Source organism: Rana temporaria, chromosome 1 (genome assembly GCF_905171775.1).
Source record: "Rana temporaria chromosome 1, aRanTem1.1, whole genome shotgun sequence".
Lineage (NCBI taxonomy): Eukaryota > Metazoa > Chordata > Amphibia > Anura > Ranidae > Rana > Rana temporaria.
Window position 1 is genome coordinate 47527963 of NC_053489.1, and position 22565 is coordinate 47550527.

Below are 22565 nucleotides of genomic sequence, written 5' to 3' on the forward strand. Positions count from 1 at the left end.
GTGACACGACACTGATCGCTGCTCCCGAATACAGGAAGCAGACAATCAGTGTCCTGTCACTAGGCAGAACAGGGAGATGCCTTGTTTACACAAGCATCCCCCCGTAATGCAGCTTCGTGACGCGATCACAGGACACCGGCGGACATCGAGTCTGCGGGCATGGTCGCTGAGCTCGCAGCAGGGGTGCACGCGCCCACACAGCGGCAAATTTAAAGGGATGTACCTGTACGCCCATTTGACTGTTTGCGCCGTTCTGCCGCCGTAAAAGTGCTTGCGCTGGTCAGCAAGTGGTTAGTGGTTTGGGTATGGAGCTGTTAATATTGATATGTGTTTACGCTTACCATGCAATTTTCTTGATTTGATGTACTGGCTTGAGATGTAGGTTTTTTCCCTCAATAAAACTTTTTTCTTTGGATAAAAAAAGAAAAGGCTGTGTAAGGGCTCTTTCACAACCATCATACCTATTCATGTTTGATTGAGTTTATTTATTCCTTTTGATTTCAGTTTTATGTTTTCTGTAAACACCTTTAAAAGAGCATGTGTACTTAAAGCATACCATTCGGCGCAAAGCAACAGGTTTTCAATAATCCCCAACCTCACTCCAACATATACCCCATATTGCTACGTTTGTGAACAGGTGAGCATTTTAACTGTCCAGATCATGAATGTTGTACAGTATATGCAGTTTCCTGAGCTCTTGAGGATATAAAACCATTTACACAAAGGAGACGTTCCACAAGAATTTGGAGAGCGTCTGTGGGAATTTGTGTCCATTCAGCCAAATGAGCATTTGTGAGGTCAGATACAGATGTTGGATGGGAAAGACTCGGCTCACAATCGGCAGACTAAAGCCCTATTAGATTTTCTGCAGTTTTTTGTCTTCAGATTTACCAAAACCATATAATATGAGGTCAAACCTTAAGAATTTCAATTTGTATGCAATCAGGCAGGCCCTTGCACTACATGGATTTGGTAAATATGAAGACAAAAATCTTCAGAAAATCTAATAGTGTGTATGGGGTCTAAGGGTTGAGGGTCGATGCCACTTAACCACATCCCACCCGGCCACTGCATATATAAGGCCAGTGGGCGCTTTCTCCTTTTGAGTGGACATTCAGGAACGTCCTTCAGAAGCAGGGAGACCGCGCATGCATGTCCTTGCAGTGGCGTGACCCCGATGCGCTCGTGTCACCCCGGACACAGCGCATCTCCAATTGGCAGGAGGGCTCTGTGATTGGCCCTCCTGATCACATGACTGCCGTGTCCAATCACGGTTGTCATGTGATGTAAATAGAGAGGAATGGGAAAACTGATGCTCCAGGTGAGTGCACTGTGCAATCAGTGTCCTCTCAGAATGAAATGGGTGCCGGCAATTCATGAAGCAAAACTTGAAGAGGAGATATGGACAGCCACACACCAGAAAAACCTTAAAAAGGTGACCTTTAATGGTAAAAGGAAAAAATCACTACAAAGCACAGCAAGCAGTGGGGTATTAAGCCGACGCGTTTCGCACTAGGGTTCAGCGCTTAGTCATAGCTACACAGCTGATGTAAATAGAGAGCCGGTTGCTTTTCTCTCCTCACACAGAAGTTGTCAGTGAGGAGAAGAGAGCCAATCGCTGCAGCCGGCTGGTGATCAGTGAGTATGAGCTGTTTTTTTACACACTGATCACAAGTGTAAAACACACAATGTCCCCAAAACACTGTCCCCACACATGTCCGACATAGTAAAAACACTTGTCCCCCACATATGTAACAGTAAAATCATATGTCCCAATTATCATCTGCGCACATCTGTACATGATCATTTGCGTACATCTGTCCGTGATCAAACAAACCAATTATTATACACTCAACAGGATTTTTTTTTTTTACCAAAAACATGTAGCAGAATACATTTTGGCTTAAATTTATGACAAAATTAGATTTTATTGAATTTCTCTTAAAAAAAAAAAGGAGATTTTTATTAATTTTTTTCAAAATTTCTGTTCTCTTTTCGCTTATATTGCAAAAAAAAAAAAAAAAAACGGAGTCGTGAATAAATACCACCAAATGAAAGCTCTATTTTTACGAACAAAATTAAAAAAATTGATTTGGGTACAGCCTAGCATGACCGCGCAATTGTCATTGAAAGTGCGAGAGCGCTGAAAGCTGAAAATTGGCCTGGGGTGAAAGTGCCCGGAATTGATGTGGTTAAGTTTTTTCACACAAAATTCATAAAAACATGTCTTCATGGAGCTGGCATTGTACACATAAAAATCAACAATGTGGAGGAGTATCAACATCCCTGTGGCCATTAACATGGCCATATAGTGAATTTACCTTTCTTACTCTTAGATCTTCAAGTATGGGGGAGAATTTGATTTGCTCCATGTGACAGCCCTAAGCCAATCGGCATGCGGACTGTCCATTGCCCTGTGTAAGCTTTTACTCCGGCAATCCCTAGCCTACACAGGGCTTTCTTTTGCTCCTATAAACTGAACAGAGTGACATGGGAGCAAAAAGGAGGGCAAGTATACCAATCAGCTATAACATTTTGACCACTGACGGGCACAATAAATAACATTGGTTATCCTGTTACAATAGCATCTGAAAGTGGGTGGGGTATATTAAATAGCAAAAATAGGAAAAAAAGAAAAAAAAGTATTATTAATGAAATAAAAAAAAGGAGCAGAAAAATTAACTAGGGGGAAAGGGGAATAAGGAGGGTTGATTAGGGTTAACTAAGGTTTTCTACTTTTTTTGATCTATATACACCAATCGGCCATACAATTATCTTGCGACAATGGCATCTCAAAGTGGCTGGGATATATTATTAGGCAACAAGTGAACATATTGTCCCTGAAGTGTGGTAAAAGCAGAAAAAATGAGCAAGCATAAGGATTTGAGCGACTTTGACAAGGGCCAAATTGTAATGGCTAGACAACGGGGTCAGATCAGATCTACAACTGCAGCTCTTGTGGGATGTTATTCATCTGCAGTGGTCAGGACCTACCAAAAGGGATCCAGGAAAGGAAAATAGTTGACCTTGTGACAGGGTTACTGCCAGCCACGGCTCATTGATGCACATGTGAGGGGGAAGACTGCCCTGTGTTGTCCGATCCAGTTGAAGAGCTACAGTAGCTTAGATTGCTGAAAATGTTAATGCTGGTTCTAATAGGTGTCAGAGCACACATTGCATCACACTTTGTTGTGTATGGGGCTGTGTAGGCGCAGTCCGGCCTGGGTGCCCATGCTGTCCCATGTCCACAGCCAAAAGGGCCTACAATGGGCATGTGAGCGTCAGAACTGGACCGCAAAAGCGATGGAAGAAAGTTGCCTGGTCTGATGAATTCAAGGTGTTGACAAAAATTCTTCAGATCTCAATCCAATCAAGCATCTGTGGGATGTGCTGGAAAACCAAGTCCAATCCATGGTGGCCCCACCGCGTAACTTACAGGACGTTAATGGCATACCTTCAGCGGTCTAGTGGAGTGCATACTTCAACGGGTTATGGTGGGTAGTCCTAATGACTGAGTATGCTGCTGAGGAGCGCTAACCTCTTGTATTGCCCTGTATGTGGTTCTCTTTAAGGCATGATGGGGTAAGTCTGGAGGGTAGATAAATAGCTGTCATTGGTGTCCTGTTTCTGAAAATGCCTGTTAACTTGGTATTCCAATACATTGAGTCACAGACCCAAAAAAAGGATGATGTAAATGGGTGTAGGAAAATTTATTTTGCTATACTTGTTCCAAGTCAGTGTCCTAGAAACTGATAAAACCAAAGCTAGAGAACCAACATTTTCAAAATCTAGTGATAATTGCATTTTATGGAATTTGTTTTGCCTCTAAAGTTGTGTGGCTCTCATTTGCTGGGACGGGTTGGCTTGTTGCAGAAAATTCCACCCGGAAACATTCACCAATGCTCGGCCACATGACATCTCTAGGTATACCTGTAGGTACCCATTGTTACTACAAAAACTATCAACCCCTTGTAACTCCATTACAAAAACACATTCCTTAGTCAATGTATTTCTTAAAGTGATACTAAAGCTTTACATTTAAAAATAAAAAAATAACAATGTCATACTCAGTGCCGGCCCAAGACATTGTGCTGCCTGGTACCAAGAATCAAATGCTCCCCCCCCCCCCCCCCAAAAAAAATCACGCCCACCAAAATGCCCCCACATCCATTATTTTATATCATAACTAGAGTGGACCTGTCATGGCACTATACATGTATATAGGAGTATAAAGAGGACCTGTCATGGCCCTATACATGTGTAAAAGGACGTGTCAGGGCTCAATACATGTATGTAGGAGCATAAAAGGACCTGTGTGTGGCCGGCGGCCGCAATGTCAGTCGGCCACCCACGATCGCTCCACAGATATATAATATCACTTGTAGACAAACCTGCACTTTGTTTCAAGGTGGGGTCTGGGGGGGGGCTGAAGGAGGGACCAGGGGTGGCATGGGTGGCACTGTCAGTAGGTAGCACATGCATTATGGCATTAGCGTCATGGGTGGCACTGTCTGCAGCACAATATGGCATTGGCAGCATGTGTGGCACTGTCTGCAGGTAGCACATGCGTTATGGCCTATAACGCATGTGCTGCCTGCAGAGACAGTGCCACCCAATGCCGTCAATACCGTAATGGGCTGCAGACAGTGCCACCCATGCTGTAATGTGCTGCAGACAGTGCCACCAGTGCCATAATGTGCGGCAGACACAGTGCCACCCTTGCCATCAATAGGAATTATGCCATTGGCGGCATGGGTGGCACTGTCTTTACAGCATATTATGACATTGGCGGCACTGTCTCTGCAGGCAGCACATGCGTTATGCCCCATAACGCATGTGCTACCTGCAGACAGTGCCACCCATGCTGCCAATGCTGTAATGTATAGATGCTGCAGTAGTAGTAGATCTTGAATCTCCCCCCCCCCCAAGCAATCACACACTACACACTTGTGTTAGCCGGCCAGGAGTCACTTCCTCCCTGATCCTGCTGCCTGGACTGTCCACACAAACTTCCAGTTGGATGCCAGCTGTTTCTCTTCTGCTGCTGGCGCTCGCTTTGCTGCTTCTCTCACACCGAGGGAGAGGAATGACTCTGCGGCGCCAGGGAAGACAATATAGAGGACGCGCAGGCGGGGAACTTGAGCCAGCATGAGGAACAGCCACGGAAGAATGCCTCTTCCGTGCCCGAAACAGAAGAAATAGTCCCTCCACCTGCCGCTACATACAAGCACATTACAGTGCAATCAGTGCAATTGGTTTTCCGGGGAATTGTTTGGCCGTCGGACGGACGATGGCTGGAGGATTTTTTTTTTTTTAAATTACAGTAATTAGCTTTCTGTTCAGGCCAGTACAACAGGGCCTTTCAGCAGCCCTGGGAGCGGGAAGCGGAGCTGGCGGGTGGCAATTTGCCGCCCCCTTGAACCAGCGGGTCCCATGGTAGGGCCGGCCCTGGTCATACTTACCTCCACTGTGCAGCTCGTTCTGCACAGAGTGGCCTGGATCCTCGTCTTCTGGGGTCCCTCGGCGGCTGTCTCGGCTCCTCCCTGCTTCTGATAACCACCTCTGGGAAGCGCTCTCCCAAGGGGGTTACCTTGCGGGCACGCTCCCCAGTCCTGTATTCGGCGTCCATAGCCGCCAACTATAGGACTCGCCCTTGCGTCATTGCAGTTGATTGACAGCAGCGTGAGCCAATGGCTGTGCTGCTATCAATCTATCCAATGAAGAGCCGAGAAGCCAGCGAGTTCACAACGCGGGACTTTCGAGGGCTCAGGTAAGTAACCGGGGGGGGGGGGGGTCTGGGGGGGCCTGTAAGCATCAGCTGTTTTTTCACCTTAATGCATAGGATGCATTAAGGTAAAAAAATGGGAAGCTTTACAACTCCTTTAAAGAGTCATGAAATCCGGCTAGCTCTTTTAGGGTGGACAGTTGGCCGCCTAGTGACTCTCGTGGTTCAACAAGAAATCAGTAAGCGGGGTTGGAGACAAAGAGAGTATGTAGAATTTGCAGCTCTAAAAGGTACTGTGGCCCAGTTTTGCGGATTCAAGATCTTGGATGGCTACCAAGTGTATGTGCAACACTTAACAAATCAGTCAGCCGGAAAACGGATCCTATACGTGTTTTTCGATAGAGTTGCCCTTTAGTTTGTGGCACAGTATTGTTGGTTTGTAGGATTTTCCCTGAGGAATAGTGCTGAAATTTTAATTTTGTGTGCCCGTTTCCAGTGACCTTGCTAATAATCCCTACCATGTGTGCGTAATTCATGTACCCCAAAGACATGTTTAAATAGTCTGTGGAAGCTGGGCAAATATAAGCCTGCTAGGGGTATTTATCAAGGTTTCAGTCTCACATCTTGAAAAAGTCTCTGGATTCTTCCTTTTCCCAAGGAATAACCTTCAAGGCTTCTGTTAAATGCCAAGCTAGCCTGTCCTGAGATTTCTCTAAGCTGCTCTTGTGACCTCTGCAGAGGTCTTGAATATCTAATGGCTGCTGAGGCTGACCCCAGTGTCTTCATTCCTTACTGCTGGAAAGATAATAAGGGAGTACAAAGACAAGAGGAGCATATTCGAGATGGAGCAGGCCTAATGGGGATCCACAGCTGTTCATGACTGAAATGTATGTTTTTAACCTTGGGAAATGTATGGGCCTGGTTCCCCCCCCCCCCCCCTGTCTCTGTCGCAGAGGAGAATGCAGTGATTTCACTTCAACATCTCAAGGCAATAGTTTAAAAAAACTCCAAGAAAAGGACAAGACTTAGAGTAACTCCACTTAAAAAAAACCAATACCCTCTTGGTGATACATTGGTGTACATTGAGAGAATGTTAACAAACTTTGTTGCAGATTCTTACCTGTTTCTGCTCTGAAGAAATAACTGGTTGCTTGACCATGTCCTGTGCAGACAGATTCTGAATAGGAGGGTCTTGTTCATTATAATCACCTTGTGCACGCTCAGTGTTCTGGTGAGAAAATTTGCAATGTCTGCATCCCTTTTAGAAGTAATGAACTTTTAGGCTATGTTTGGACATACAGGGCCAGATCCACAGACCAAGTACGCCGGCATATCTACTGATACGCCGGCGTACTTTCAAATTTCCCGCGTCGTATTTTTAGTTTGAATCCTCAAACCAAGATACGACGGCATTTGGGTAAGATCCGACAGGCGTACGGCTTCGTACGCCTTCGGATCTTAGATGCAATACTTCGGTGCCCACTGGGTGTAGTTCGCGTCATTTTCCGCGTCGGGTATGCAAATTAGCGAATTACGACGATCCACGAACGTACGTGCGGCCGTCACATTTTCTAACGTCGTCTGTAGTCGGCTTTTTCCGGCGTATAGTTAAAGCTGGTATTTTGCGGCGTATAGATAGACTTGCCATGTTAAGTATGGCCGTCGTTCCCGCGTCGAAATTTGTATTTTTTTTTTTTGCGTAAGTCGTCCGTGAATATTGATGGACGTAACTCACGTCTAAGTTAAAAAAAATTACGTCGTTGTGACGTCATTTTGCGCAAAGCACGGCGGGAAATTTCTGGATGACGCATGCACAGTTCATTCGGCGCAGGGACGCGCTTCATTTAAATGAAACTTGCCCCCAAACCGCCCAATTTGAAATCTGCCGCCAGAAATACACTACGCCGCCGTAACTTACGGCGCAAACTCGCTGAGAATTCGAATATACGCCAGGTAAGGTACGGCGGCGTAGTGTATCTCTGATACACTGCGCCGATCCAAATGTATGTGGATCTGGCCCACAACTGTTATTGCTGCACCTTTGACAGGTGCTGAGGATACAACATGTTGCCTCATTTCCATCTTTTATAAACCTGTAAATGCTGCATCACTTGGCCTGGTTTAGTTCCTGTAAAGTCCCTGTAAATGCTTCACCACCTTAATGGGCATGGTTCAGCGGAATAATGCCTGTGATCATCTGAATAAACATTTGGACGATATCTCTTATATCTGTTGTGTTGGCAATATTTACTTTGATATTGAACGTGTTGAGCCTGAGTATTTCTTTATAATTTTTTGTCAACATTTTATATTTCAAGATTTTTTTTCAATTCTGTTTGGGGGCTAAATCTCCTTTGAGGTAAGAAATGGATTTACCCGGGTGCGCTGCAGTTGTCTTCAAAGTTTCCGTGTATTTTACCTGGGGTTTTGGATGCGGTCCTATAGACTTCTGTGAGATCATGCGTTCTGGAAGCACTCCAAAAGTCCTGAATGCTGCATCTTTGATGTGCTTTCACAAAGCACAGTGAAAGTTCACAGCCTAATAGAATTCTATGGGACCCCGGATAAAACCACAGGTAAAACACCTTAAAACGGCCAGGCGATCAACCATTTTACAGCATGGTTCCTTTGAGTCAGAAACTCCTCTTCTGTATGCCCTTTTTTTTTTTACTAATTGGTCAATACCTCCAACTTCTTGACTTTGGCCCACCACTAGTACCTGCCACCACCCTATGTGCATTGGGAGCACTGTTATTGGCCTCTTTAGTGGTACTTAAGGGATGGGGGGAAGTGGGAGTACACCAGTGAGTAGTGTTTACCCAAGTAAAATAAATAAATATATGTGTGTGTGTGTGTGTATATATATTTATTTATATATATATATATATATATATATATATATATATATATAGCAAAAGTATTGGGAAGACCTGCATTTACACGCACGTGAATATTAATGGCATCCAATAGCCGGATTCAGAAAGGCTTATGACTGCGTATCAGTAGATACACCATCGTAAGTCCGAATGCGCGCCGTCGTATATTTAAGTGTATTCTGGAAACCAGATACGCTTAAATTTGGCCAAGATACGACCAACCTAAGTCTCCTACAACATCGTATCTTATGTGCATATTTACGCTGGCCGCTAGGGGCGTGTACGTGGATTTACGCGTCGACTATGTAAATGAGCAAGATACGCCGATTCACGAACGTACGTACGCCCGTCGCAGTAAGCTACGCCGTTTACGTAAGACATACGCCGGCGTAAAGATAAACCACCAAAAAGATGGCGCAGCCCATGCAAGGTATGGACGACGGAACAGCCGCCGTATTTCACGTCGTTTGCGTAAGCGTACGTGAATGGGGCTGGGTGTAGGTTACGTTCACGTCGAAAGCATTGAGCCGACGTCGTTTCGTAGGGAGTATTTGCGACATGATTCTGAGCATGCGTGCGCATGCGCCGTACGAACGGCCCTCATGTAAATGGGGTCACGGTTAATTTAAATGTAGCCCGCCCACTACATGCCTACTTTGAATTAGGCGGGGTTACGCCGACCCATTTGCGCTACGCCAACGTAACTTACGGAGCAAGTGCTTTGTGAATACTGTACTTGCCTCACTATGTTACGTCGGCGTAGTGCAAATGGGATGCGTTACGCCGGCCAAATGATACACCATTGTATCTGAATCTGGCTACAAGTCTTCAATATTGAGTTGGCCCACCCTTTGCAGCTATAACAGCTTCATCTCTTCTAAGACGGCCGTCCACAAGGTTTAGGAGTGTGTCTATGGGAATGCTTGACCATTCTTCCAGAAATGCATTTGTGAGATTAGGCACTGATGTGGATGAGAAGTCCTGGCTCGCAGTCTCCAATCTAATTCATTCAAAAGGTGTTCTGTTGGGTTGAGGTCAGGATTCAGCCAAGTTCCTCCACCCCTAACTCGCTCATCCATGTCTCTATGGACCTTGCTTTGTGCACTAGTGCGCATTCATGTTGGAACAGGAAGACTGTTCCCACAAAGTTGGGAGCATGAAATTGTCCAAAATGTCTTGGTATGCTGACACCTTAAGAGGGGCCAAGCCCAACCCCTGAAAAACATCCCCACACCATAATCCCCCCTTACACCAAATCTGCACATCAGGAAGGCAAACAGATTTGATCAGCCATTGATTATAGCGGTTTTAAAGCACATTATTCAGACTGGAGTTCTCCTTTATTCAGTCCCCTCTTCTACATGACTAAATCTCTTTGAATCTCAGACAACAAAACCACATCCATCTTGGATTTATTGTGCCCATAAAAGATGGCGTATAGTGCCATGAACTCATTCCATACAAGGTTGCCCGTAAATAATCCCCTGCGCTATTTCTATACATTTTATGGTTCCCTAGCAGCATGTTTCATCTATATAGCACCATACATCGTGTTGTGTAATACCAAAAATCAATCCCTCCAACATTGGCCACACAGTGTGTGTAGTTGCTTTGTAGGTTTTTTTTGTTGTTTTTTTTTTTATTCAAGTTGCTTTCTCCTGTACAACTACACTGTGTACATATTTTTTTTTTTTTAAATCAGTTTATTGGACAAAACAAACCTTTTCTGGCGAGATTGTACACAAGAGATGTAATGATTTCTGCGTTTACTCAGCAAAGGATTAATGAGGCTGTAATAGCTATTAGTGATTAGCAATTGAACAGTTGTTATTGATCAATAATGTCTATATCATGGCGTTTACCCTAAATGTCTTGCGAGATCTGAAGGAGCCAGTGCCAGCCTCCCTTTCCACTTTCATCCTCTCTCCTCCTGGCCTCCCCTGTCCCCCGACACGTCAGGTGCCATATGCAATCATTTGTCTGTCAAACAATTTTCCTCCCCATTAAGTTTTATGCTTTTTAGCTGATGCGCTGCGGAAGTCCTGCACCTTTCTGCTGAGGCGGCTGATCTTTTTACCGCGCTGCCCGTTTAATCTGCTGTTAAGTCTTGTAAAACCGTTTTACTCATTCAAGGAATGGCTTTTAATGCAATATATCTTTTTTTTTTTTTTTCTTCTTCTTCTTTTTAATCACAGGCAAAGCTTTGACCTTCTTACTGTTGCAGCCACCTAGCCCCAAGCTCCCCCCTCACAGCACCATCCGCAGGACAGCTATTGATCTGATTGGACGTGGCTTCACGGTGTGGGAGCCGTATATGGATGTATCGGCCGTGCTGATGGGGCTTCTGGAACTTTGTGCTGATGCAGAAAAGCAGCTTGCTAAGTAAGTCCTTCCTCTTTGCAGGGTAACTAGAACTAATACCATGATGAGATTATTATCCTTTTTTTTTGTTTTTACTTGTACCCAATAAAAATTAAAGGAACCTTTATGGAGGGAGAATGGAGGCTGCCATTGTTGATTTCATTCCACAAATGCTAGCCATCTGGCTGTGGTGCTGAATCGTTGATCTCCTGTACATAGAGCAGAAGTTCTGACCTCTCAGACTTATACTGCACCCAATGACCCAACTTTGGCCAACAATCCTGTCCTTGGGCCAGCCATGACCCTCTTTTTTTTTAAATCAATTAGCGTTTTATTGAAAGAACAATAAATGACAATAAGCAGTAAAGTTTACAAGATCTCGTACATATTAAGCTTACACCTTCAAAACTTTGGTATGTAGCAACAAATAATTTCTACTCCATACAGCATCACCCTTCTTGGATTGGACAAAAAGAAACCATTCAAACATATGCCTGCTATGAGGAGTGGGTATCCCGGGTGCCATTCTCCCTACATTGCCTTTCACCTCGCCTCTACAATAGTAGTCGGTCTATAATCAGGTCAACCGGTGCCAATCCAGGGATGTCTTGCCATTTCACCCAAATTTTGTCAAATTTTTTCACACTCCCCCTGTGTTGATAAATGTATTTTTCCAGCCTGATAGTGTCACCCATTTGATTCAGCCACTCTGTTACCGTGGGGGGGTTCCACTATCTTCCAGTGTCTCAAGATTTGTTACCTAGCCTGGAAGAGCACCCTAGCTATCGCTAGCCTAGAGGGATCCTCAGCCATGACCCTCTTGACCTCAAACAAAATTCTTGTTCCTTGTCAGAAGTTCAAAGTTTTGAAGCCGGAGGATCAATATGACAGCCAGGCATCTATAATTTTAGGTAAAGTTGGCAATGGCAGAGGAGACAATAGAATGTATATTGCCAGCCCTAGACACCAAAAAGTTAAGAACCAAATTGAGTAGGATAACTCAGGGAGAAGCATTACATCAGCTGGGGGACAGGTTCACCCAATGGAGAAATAAATAAATGTCATAGCTTTTCAGAAATATATATAAAAAAATATTTTGAATATTTACATTTTGTATGTAAGATATTAAAGCTTTAGTCTGCCCAAAAGTGTTATTTAAGATACAGGTGGACTCTAGTGGATCAGCTTCTCTTGGGGCCTTCAGTGGAGGATATTGCCGCCATAGTTTCCTTTTTCTGTTTCTGTCCACCTTGGTGTGCCGGTGTTCTTGTCCACATTCAGGTTTTGACACTTCTTCATTTGTATTCTCTGTAAAATAAAATACTTAGGCCTCAAAAAAAAAAAAAATTCATCCCCCTGGACACCTTTGCTAAAGCTGTTTAGGAGCGTCAAGGGTCTGGACATTTATTCATCCCATCAGCCAGAATGGTATTCACATTGCACTGCCCTTGCGATCGGTAATGGGTGTCAGTGCAATCTTAACGACATCCCGAAAAGAGGTTGCAAACACAGTGCGTTTGCCTGCATCCGATGACGTGGTACAAAATGACCATGCAATCCGGTTGCAGGGCGGTTTTAAAATTGGTGCATGCGTTACTATGGTACAATATGAGCCCATTTAAAATGACTGGGCTTACATCACACCACACTGAATCACATGTGAATTGAAAAGGAATGCCATGCAGTGTCTGGAATATTCATATGTGGTTCATTGTGTGAACCAAAGCTGAATTAATAAAAGCAGACCATTGCATGCACCCCTGTTAGTAATAATTGGTTTGTTCTAACCCTCGAGCTTCCACTTTTGCTGGACACCTTGGTCTTTTAAAGGAAATAAAAAAATTACTACAGGATCAAAAAGTAAAAAAACAAAATGACAATGAAAAATTAAGACTGCTTTGTTAATACAACTGACAAGACTGCATCATATATATGTCATTTTTTATTTTGCCTTTATTACTGTGATGTTGGGGGTGGATGCCCAAAGTGTGGGTGATCATATATTTAGATCATTTTAAAGATTCAGTTATTGTAGAACATGGGTGCTCAACCCGTGGCTCTCCAGCTGTTGCGGAACTACAATTCCCATGAGGCATTGCAAGCCGCTGACAGGTACAAGCATGTCTCCCAAAGGCTGAGGCATTATGGGAATTGTAGTTTTGCAACAGCTGGAGAGCCACAGGTTGAGCACCCATGTTGTAGAACCTAGAGAGGCGTTGGTCTTTTTGAGGTATCCCTATTTACACTAAGACACACCTAGCCATGTGGAAGTCCATCTCAAGATTGTTCCTAATGATGGCTCTCAAAAATCTCACTGCTCATACACTAGTGTTGGGTCCAGATTGTTTCCATCAGCAATCATTCCTGTGTGTATCCTCGCTGTCTTCCCAACCCACGTTAGGCTGCATAGTTACATAGTTGACCAGGTTGAAAAAAAAAACACCAGTCCATCCAGTTGAACCATAAAACAAAATAAAATAACAACAATAATAATATCGTACAATCACATATACCCAATTCTATACCCACAGTTGATCGAGAGGAAGGCAAACAACCCCAGCAGAGCATAATCCAATTTGCTACAGCAGGGGGAAAAATTCCTTCCTAAACCCCCGAGAGGCAATCGGATTTTCCCCGGATCAACTTTACCTATAAATGTTAGTACTCAGTTATATTATGTACATTTAGGAAAGAATCCAGACCTTTCTTAAAGCAATCTACTGAGCTGGCCAGAACCACATCTTCACAGCTCTTACTGTGAAGAAATCCTGTAAGGACGTTATTCCACTGCATAGCTTGGTGTCATCTGCAAAGACAGAAATGTTACTTTTGATCTCAGACCCAATATCATTTATAAAGATATTAAAAAGTAAGGGTCCCAGCACTGAACCTTGGGGTACACCACTGAATCTTCCCAACCCATGTTAGGCTGCATGAAGAGCTTCACACCATAGCCCGAAACCAAGGCACTTCATCTGAACATTTTGAATCATGAAAACTTGGCATAACCCTCTGGAGCAAATCAACAGAGATTGTCCAGAGATAAACTTAATAAAGAGATTGCCTGGAGAGATCTTGATCATACAGCACAGGACATAGGCTGTTGGACAGCCCCTGATAACCCCCCAATCCTAGCAGGTTCTTTAAAATGCTCCCTTCTTAATCTTTTGGGTCTGTTTGCGTTACTTGCAGTGTTTTGCTGTTTTGCACCCCTCAATTGCTTTGCTTAGGGACGTCCCACGGTTTTGATTAGTGGAAGCCTGGGTCCTGTACTGTTATGGATGGAGCAGAAGGAAAGGTTAAAACTTGTATCAATATTTGTTCTTTTTACTATCTATATCCCAGTAGAGAGATTTCCCTGAAGATATAACAGGAGGTGAAAAGATATCTCCCCTAAGTGAGAGGAAAATCCATTCTTAGACTAGTTTGTAAATGTATAAATTCAGTGGACTACTGTATATTCTCATTACATAAATCATTGCTAATATTGCACAGTGACTGCGTCACTGTTCTTTTTATCATTGCAGGTCTTTGGGTCAGATCTGAATGACCGAAAAAAAACCATCCAAACAGAAAAAAATAAAACTGAAAAAAAAAAAACATATTGCTATACGTATCTTTTCTAAAGCTGCGTCAGCAACGGCTTCTCTGTCTAGGCAGCCAACAACAGAAGCCCCATAGTAATTTGCAATAGTGTGAACCCAGCATAAAACTCAGATTGAAATAACAGTTCTAAATCCTCATACACATGATCGGACTTCCATTGGACTTTTCTGTGGATTTTGTCCTAATCGGCGTTGGCCGTGAACTTCTTCTGCATACAGACGGCAGGACTTTTTCAGCCAACTTTCACCAACTCATGTTGTTTTTCAGCTCATTACCGCCACCCTTTGGGCAACTTCTGCTATTGTTGGCTCATGTTTAGCATTGGTTCTGAGCATGCGTGTTTGTATTTTAGTCCGATGGACTTGTGTACACACAATAGGATTATCCTCCATTGGACATTTGTTGTCAAAGTTTGAGAGCATTCACAGCGAACATTTGTCTGTTGAAAAAGCAACAACAATTGTCCGATGGGGCATACAGACGGTCGCCGTCGGACCGTTGTTGTCGAAAAGTCTGATCGTGTGAATGGGCCTTAAGACTGGCCACAGACACAAATGTTATTTGCAGGCTGAACAAAAATATTCCTCCATCCACATGCACAGTGTGAGTGGACAAATCTACCACTTCAGATTACCTGAACAGCGGCTGCATCTGATTGCATGCTGCATACATGTTCGGCCAACAATTTTCCTTCTCAGTTGAAGGAAGTCGGGCAGGAGGGTGCCAACGGATCACCCACAGAGCAAATTTTGGCCAGTTTATCAGGAGCTGAAATTCGTGTATGGCCAGCTTTATTTTAAGACCACAATAACCGTTACCAGGGTTTCAGTAGATTTTTATTTGCCTAGAGTTCCCATTTAATACCATCTTTATTTTTTCTAAACTCTTTTCTACGCACACTTTGAAAAAAGAACTCGCAGCTCTGAATAAAAAATTGTTTGATCATTTTCTGCAAAACAGCAGGACACGCAAACACTGTAATATTTTATGTGCCAAAATAATGCCCAGATGAAATTGTATTATAGACTTGCTAGCAAAATTTACCATACAAGACACAAAAAAATGGTCAATGCGAAATAAAGGCTTCTGTCTCTTGAAGAAAAGTTTACAAAGGAGCTGCTGATCCCGAACCTGTGGGATACTTTCTTCCTGGTCCTCGGTGACATACCACCACAGAGATTTCTGTCACCGGCGTGTAATACGAGCCCTGCCACCTCTTATCTTATCTCCTGCTCTCAGCGCTCCCGTTATCTTCCACCTGCAATTATTCTTCACAACTCGCAAGGTGCAGAGAGAGATGTCACACTTCTCAACCATTACAATTTCTAATATTATTTTGTCCCCGAGTGAAGATTAAGGGATCCCCCTGCAAGCGGGATTCTTGCTTATAGCCTAAGAAAGACATCATCTTAATATGGATAGGGTCACGGCTGAAATGATTTCAGGTCAGTGTTTGCGGAATAATCGCATCATCCACACAATATGTGCATCTGGCATTGTTCAGCATCTAGTTAAAGCTATTATCATGAAGCATGGAGTACAGAGTGATATTATATGAGGCTCACCTTCTAAACAGCAGAGTTTACAGTACAAATTATTATCTGTCAGCTTTTATTAAGTGCACCAAGTACATTTATGGCCTGTGCTGCTTAAAGTAGATGACCTTTAGTTTGCTAAAATGCACATCTGTGTCTCTGATCACATCCAGCCTCTTGCATCTAAATCCTGTCTAAATACATGTGTATCATTGGCTACATACCCTTGTTCTGGATGAATGGTGGACCATGCCTGCTCAATATGTGTTGGCATACTTGTAGTCCCTACCAGGGGCACATGTAACATGGTGACAACAGAGAAGCACAACTGGGAGACTGTTGTCACCACATAGCAGGAGACATCTGATCAAGGACCTGCATGGCAAGATCACCAGATATTATCTTAATGAAAGAAAAACAAAAAAAATGCTTTTCGTGAATGACTAGATGTGTAAATAGCAGCACCACTGACGTGAAATATAATCACATAGACAAGACAATAAAAAACATGTGTTGAGCTTGAAAATAAAACGAATAAATGAAAAATACAAATCAGTCCATATGTCTTTAAAACGGCACCAATGAATGAATGAATGAAAAACTTATATAGCGCGGCGCATGCGAACGGAATCCCCTCTGGGCGCTAGTTGTTGCTGTCTTTCCAGAGCATCAAAAAAGGAGAGTTTTGATCCGTCTTCTGAAGGCTAGGTGGTTTTCCTCCAACCGAATGCTGGTTGGTAAAGCGTTCCATAGTTTAGGACCTTGTACCGCAAACCTTCTTTCTCCCTTGGACTTGTATCTGGCTTTGGGTATCTGGACCAAATTTTGGTCGGTGGATCGCAAGACGCGATTGGCGTTGTGGCCTTTTATCTTTTCGCATAGATATTGCGGCGCCTTCCCATGGATGCACTTATGTGTCAGACAGAGTGCTTTAAAAGCAACCAGTGAAGGGATCTCAGTGAAGGTGAGATTGAATCCCAATGAAATGCCTTCACAGTATGAATATGTGCAGAGGTTCTTATTCACTCAGCTCCTCCACCACGTGATTAAACCACCACCACAAGTTAGGATGTACTCTTACCAGAGAGTGTTGACCATCTATTACAGGTGGTCAAAAGGGGCTTATAAATCTCATATGTTCCATCCACGTTTGTTCTTTAGCATACAGAGACCAGGAGGGATCATCTAACTGTCACATGGAAAACGATACTCCTCTGGTCTCAGACCGTGGTATAGAGTGCAATGCTTCGGCAAAAAGATGAACGCCACAAATAATGCATTGACTTACCAATACATTGAAAGAAAAAACGTCATCAGCCAAAACAACGGGCTTAATCCAAACATGGAACGATAACTTTACCCGACCGGTTTCGCCGCAGTAAGACTTCTTCCGGGGCGATCTTATTATCTTAATGTTATTTTAATTAAAGCTGCGAGCTTAAAAGAATTGAAAGCGCCTTTCCTCCAGCCTGACAAGGCGGCAGCTCCAACAAAGATGACAACTTGAGCTTGAGCACAGAGAAGATCTGGTTTGGCAAATATGACTATGCAGAGAGACAGTATAATGAAGCCTAAGCAAGACTTGAGCCAGCGCTCACATCCAGTCGCCGCAGGATAAGTAAGCACTATCAGGGACATTGCCAGAAACAAGGAGTGTATCTGGAAATCGCACGCCGGAGGCATGGCTACAGTCCCCAGCAGTAATGGTGACAACAGTGACCTCCTTTTCCAGGTTGCCAAGAACCAGAATTTTAGGATCTGTATTTCATCATCCCCTAACTGGAAAGCCAAATCAGTACGGGGAGCGTAAGAGGACAATGGGCCACACAATGAGATTGGAGGAGAAGCAGTTTAATCTTAAAGGGACACTAAAGGCAAGATTTTTATTGTTAAAAATAACAAACATGTTATACTTACCTCCGCTGTGCAGTTCGTTTTGCACAGAGTGGCCCTGATCCACATCTTCTGGGGTCCCTCGGCGGCTGTCTCTGCTCCTCCTCGCAAAAGCTTTCCACGTTCATGCGTGCTCCCTCGCATGGTGGAAAGCTTTTGCGAGCGCGCTCCCATGATACAGCGGCGGCCATAGCCCCCGGCGCGTCATCCGCTGTGATTGACAGCAGCGCCAGCCAATGGCTGCGCTGCTATCAATCCGCCCAGCGTAGCTAATCAACGGCCAGGCTGGGAACCGAATAGGATGACGAGAACGCGCACGGGACTTTCGAGTGGAGAAGTAAGTAAAATGGGGGCTCGGGGGGGGCGGTGCTATCAGATGTTTTTTTACCTTAATGCATAGGATGCATTAAGGTAAAAAAACTTTTACCTTTACAACCCATTTAAGCTGCGTAGGAGGGTTTTCATTGTCGGGGCGGTAGGGATGCAGTAGGGTTGCCAACTCATCCCTTTAAAACAGAACACATATTAATTACACAGGTTCTGAGGCTAATTGAATGCAGATGAGGCACCAAGTGAGTTTAATTACCTCCTTAATCAGCCACAGAACCTGTGTAATTAATATGTGTTCTGTTTTAAAGGGATGAGTTGGCAACCCTAGGATGCAGTCCAAAATTGGTGGTATCAGCAGGAAGTATGGATAGTTTTAAAATGACTCTTGGTTGTGCGTCTTGGCGAACACGAGGGATATGGGAAATTACTATCTATACCAGTGGTCATCAACCATGTCCTCAGGGCCTACTAACAGGCCAGGTTTTATGCATTACCTTGGGGAGATGCAGACTAGAATATTGCAATCACTGAGCAGCAAATGATATCACCTGTGATGTATTTCAGTTATCTTGCAAACCTGGCCTGTTAATGGGCCCTGAGGACAGGGGTGATGACCACTGCTCTACACGAACACACACCCACACAGGTTGAACTGGATGGACTATTGTCTTTATTTAACCTTACCAACTATGTACGCTGGAGAAAACTGCTACCTCAGACAGAGGGGCTCCAGGACATCCACTGTGCAGACTTCCAGCTCCAGAACCAGCCAAAACTCTTACCAAGAAGGGGAAGGATGCCAAAGCCACTAGAATCAGAGAAGAGAGACTGAAGCAGTGTGCAGAGAAGAAATCCAAGAAGCCAGCACCCATAGTAAAGTCCCCCATCTTGGTTTATGTGAAAACTTGAGATGGCAGTATAGACATGGCAAAGTTGGAGAAATGTTTGTTCAGTTCAGCTGAGTGGTGTGGTTCAGGGCTACTCCAAGCTGGGCCCTGTATGTCACGTCATCAAGTTGAAGCTGCAGGTAACCGTGTATGGTGGAAGATGACAAAGTGAGAACCGATATCCTTGAGGTGGAGATCTGGAGGTTAGAAGATTGTGCCCAGTTTGGACACTGCAACATTCAACAAGATCTAACGAAACCTTTAAGGCCTGGTTTACACCTATGCAGTTTGCTTTTGGTACTTTCTGCAGTGCATATTGCGGCTTTGCACGTGTGATTTTACTGAAAATTTGCATTTCATTTTTATTATTTTTTTTGCACAATTTGTTGGGTAGATTAAAAAAACGCAAATCGTGGCAAAAACGCACTACATGCTTTTCTGCAGCTTCTCCATTAAAGTCTATTGAACCAAAAATGCAAAATATCCCTCACCCTTTCCAAAAACACAGTGGTGAAAAAAAGCATAAATGTGAACGTGTCCCATAGGAAACCATATTAAATGAACTGTAGTGTGTTTCTGAAAAAAAAACACTCCAAAAATCGAATTAATGTGAACTGAGCCTAAAGGCTGGACTGATCAATAAACAGCAGTAAAACCTAAAAAAAAAATAGAAGTTTGAAATTACATTCATGTGTTATTGCTTACATTTGATTTTTTTTTTATTTAGTTTAGATTTTCTTTATGCAACCTTTATATTGTGTCTGAAATATAATGGCAGACAAGAAAAAAATGTGTTTTTTCAGAATTTAGCAGCAGCCGTGATTGACGGTCACTTACGCCTGATTAGCACCTTATAACGCCAAAGGCAGAGCTAGGGTAAACACCCTCTCCCTTTGCACCTTGCTTTAAAGCCAAATGGTTAGATTGTATGTTGGGCACCAAGGGGTTTTGGGTCCACAGGGTGCTCAGAAAGAAAGGTATGTGCCCCTGGCTAACATGCAGCGCTGTTTCGTCTGTCCAGACAGACTGATCGATCACACACTTTTTTTATAGGGCGGGTAGCAGTGGGTGAAGCTTAAAGTGGTTGTAAACACTTACAGAGCACTTTGACCTACATGTAAGCCTAGATTAAGGCTTACCTGTAGGTCCAAGAAATATCTCCTTAACCTACATGGTTAAGGAGATATTTCCAAGAAAGACGGCACCAATGTCTACGGCTCATGCGCCGTAGACAATGGAGCGCAGGTGCACTGAGCGTGCTGCTACTTGCAGGTGCACTGAGCGTGCTGCTACTTACGGCATCATGTTCCAGCCAGTCACAGCGCAAGTCACTCCAGGTATCATGGCGGCAAAAGAGGAGGTGTTCAAGGACCGCTGCCGGGGCTTCATTCTCGGGTAAGTAATTCATAATGAACTAGTATGCTATGCAGGCAGGGTTTTTTTTTTTTTTTTTTAACTTTCTAAAGTGGTTGTAAACCTTAGTCAAGATATCTGAACAAAGCACATATATCTGTAGTGTTTACTTGTCTATCTTCAAAGCTCTAAGACCCCTTTCACACTGAGGCAGTTTTCAGGCATGTTGGTGCTAGAAATGGCCTCTAAAAAGCACTTGAAAACTGCCTCCCATTCATTGCAATGAGTGCTTTCACGGCCCGGGTGGTGCGCTTGTGTGACGTTAGGAAGTCCTAAAGAAAAAACTTTACACTTCAGCGCTTAGGCGAGGATGACTTAACCACTTCAGCCTCGGAAGAATTTACCCCCTTCCTTACTAGAGCACTTTTTGCTATTCAGCACTGTGTCACTTTAACTGCCATTTGCGCGGTCGTGCAACGTGGCTCTCAAACAAAATAGATTTCCTTTTTTTTCCCACAAATAGAGCTTTCTTTCGGTGGTATTTGATCACCTCTGTGGCTTTTATTTTTTGCGCTGTAAACAAAAATAGAGCGACAATTAAAAAAAAAAATTCAATTTTCTACTTTTTGCTGTAATAAATATCGCCAAAAAATCTATAAAAAAAAAAAAACATATTTTTTCCTCAGTTTAGGCCGGTACGTATTTTTCTACATATTTTTGGTAAAAAAAATCGAAATAAGCGTATATTGATTGGTTTGCGCAAAAGTTATAGCGTCTACAAAATAGGGGATAGTTTTATTGCATTTTTATTTATTTTAATTATTTTATTAGTAATGACGGTGATCTGCAATTTTCATTGTGACCGTGACATTGCGACGGACATATTGGACACTTCACATTTATACAGCAATCGGTGCTATAAAAATGCGTTGATTACTATATAAATGTGACTGGCAGGGAAGGGGTTAACACTAGGGGGCGCTGAAGGGGTTAATATGTTCCCTAGTGTGTGATTCTAACTCTAGGGGGAGGAGACAGTACAGAGGAACACACATCGGTCTCCTCACCTGACAGGACCGTGGATATGTGTGTTTATACACACAGATCCACAGTCCTACCGTGATTGCGGGCAATCGCGGGTGCCCGGCAGACATCGCAGCTGCTGGGCACGCACGCCGGGAAGCCCAGGATGTCATATGACATCTGTAACAGGAGTCACTTTTGGGCACAGATTGAGCCAGGAGATGGGGTACACATGTTGGATTGTTTTGGCGTGGACAGTGATTTACAGTATATTCCTTAATGCCTGCAAAGAATATTCTATGACTCATTTCTATGCTGACTAGTGTCATGCTAATTGAGTCAGGGCCTGGAAGACATTTCATTGTCCTTGTGTAAAGATGTTGTAACAGACAGGTGTTAATCCAGGTCTGCTCCCAGAACTCTAATTATGCATGCTAAATACTGTTTGTGTGATAACACTGTCTAAAGCCTAGTGATGCTCAGAGGTGTGAATAGGTGTCAAGCTGTATGCGGAGACGGAACGTCTGCCTAGGGAACTCAGTGTGTGATGGGGTTTTGTTTGTTATGCTGTTAATGAAGGAATGTGCAGTGATTAGACATGATAATTATAGGCCGGCACCGACCTGTCTAGAATGGTTAGTAATTAGCCTTGGTGTGTGGGTGGGGAGTTGATTGTTCCTTTAATGCCTTGTACTGTATATGAGACTGAAAGAAACCATTAAAGTTGGTCATTACATTTGAAACCAGAAGCACAGAGCTGTGTGTCTCATGTCTGGGGGGAATTCTTATGGATCGGGTCCTGTTGGTTGGAGTGTCGATAAGCTGTCTTGGATGGGATGGAAGGTCGTAAACGGTGGTGACCGTTACAACATCCACCTAGGATGGGAGTTCCCATCTGTGGACGTCATTTGATGATGTGCGGTAGGGAAGTGGTTAATACCTCGTCTGGCTAGATCCTTGGGAACAAGGGGCGCCA

General features: G+C 43.7%; 1 protein-coding gene across 4 annotated transcripts in view; it reads left to right on the top strand.

The window, feature by feature from the left end:
* WDR7 (WD repeat domain 7) overlaps nt 1-22565 on the top strand; it is a 583445-nt gene that overhangs the window by 396272 nt on the left and 164608 nt on the right. For all 4 annotated transcript variants that reach the window (XM_040337465.1, XM_040337471.1, XM_040337480.1 and 1 more), the window contains one exon: nt 10797-10983. In XM_040337465.1, coding sequence (XP_040193399.1) covers nt 10797-10983 — 187 coding nt within the window. The remainder of the gene's footprint in view (nt 1-10796; nt 10984-22565) is intronic.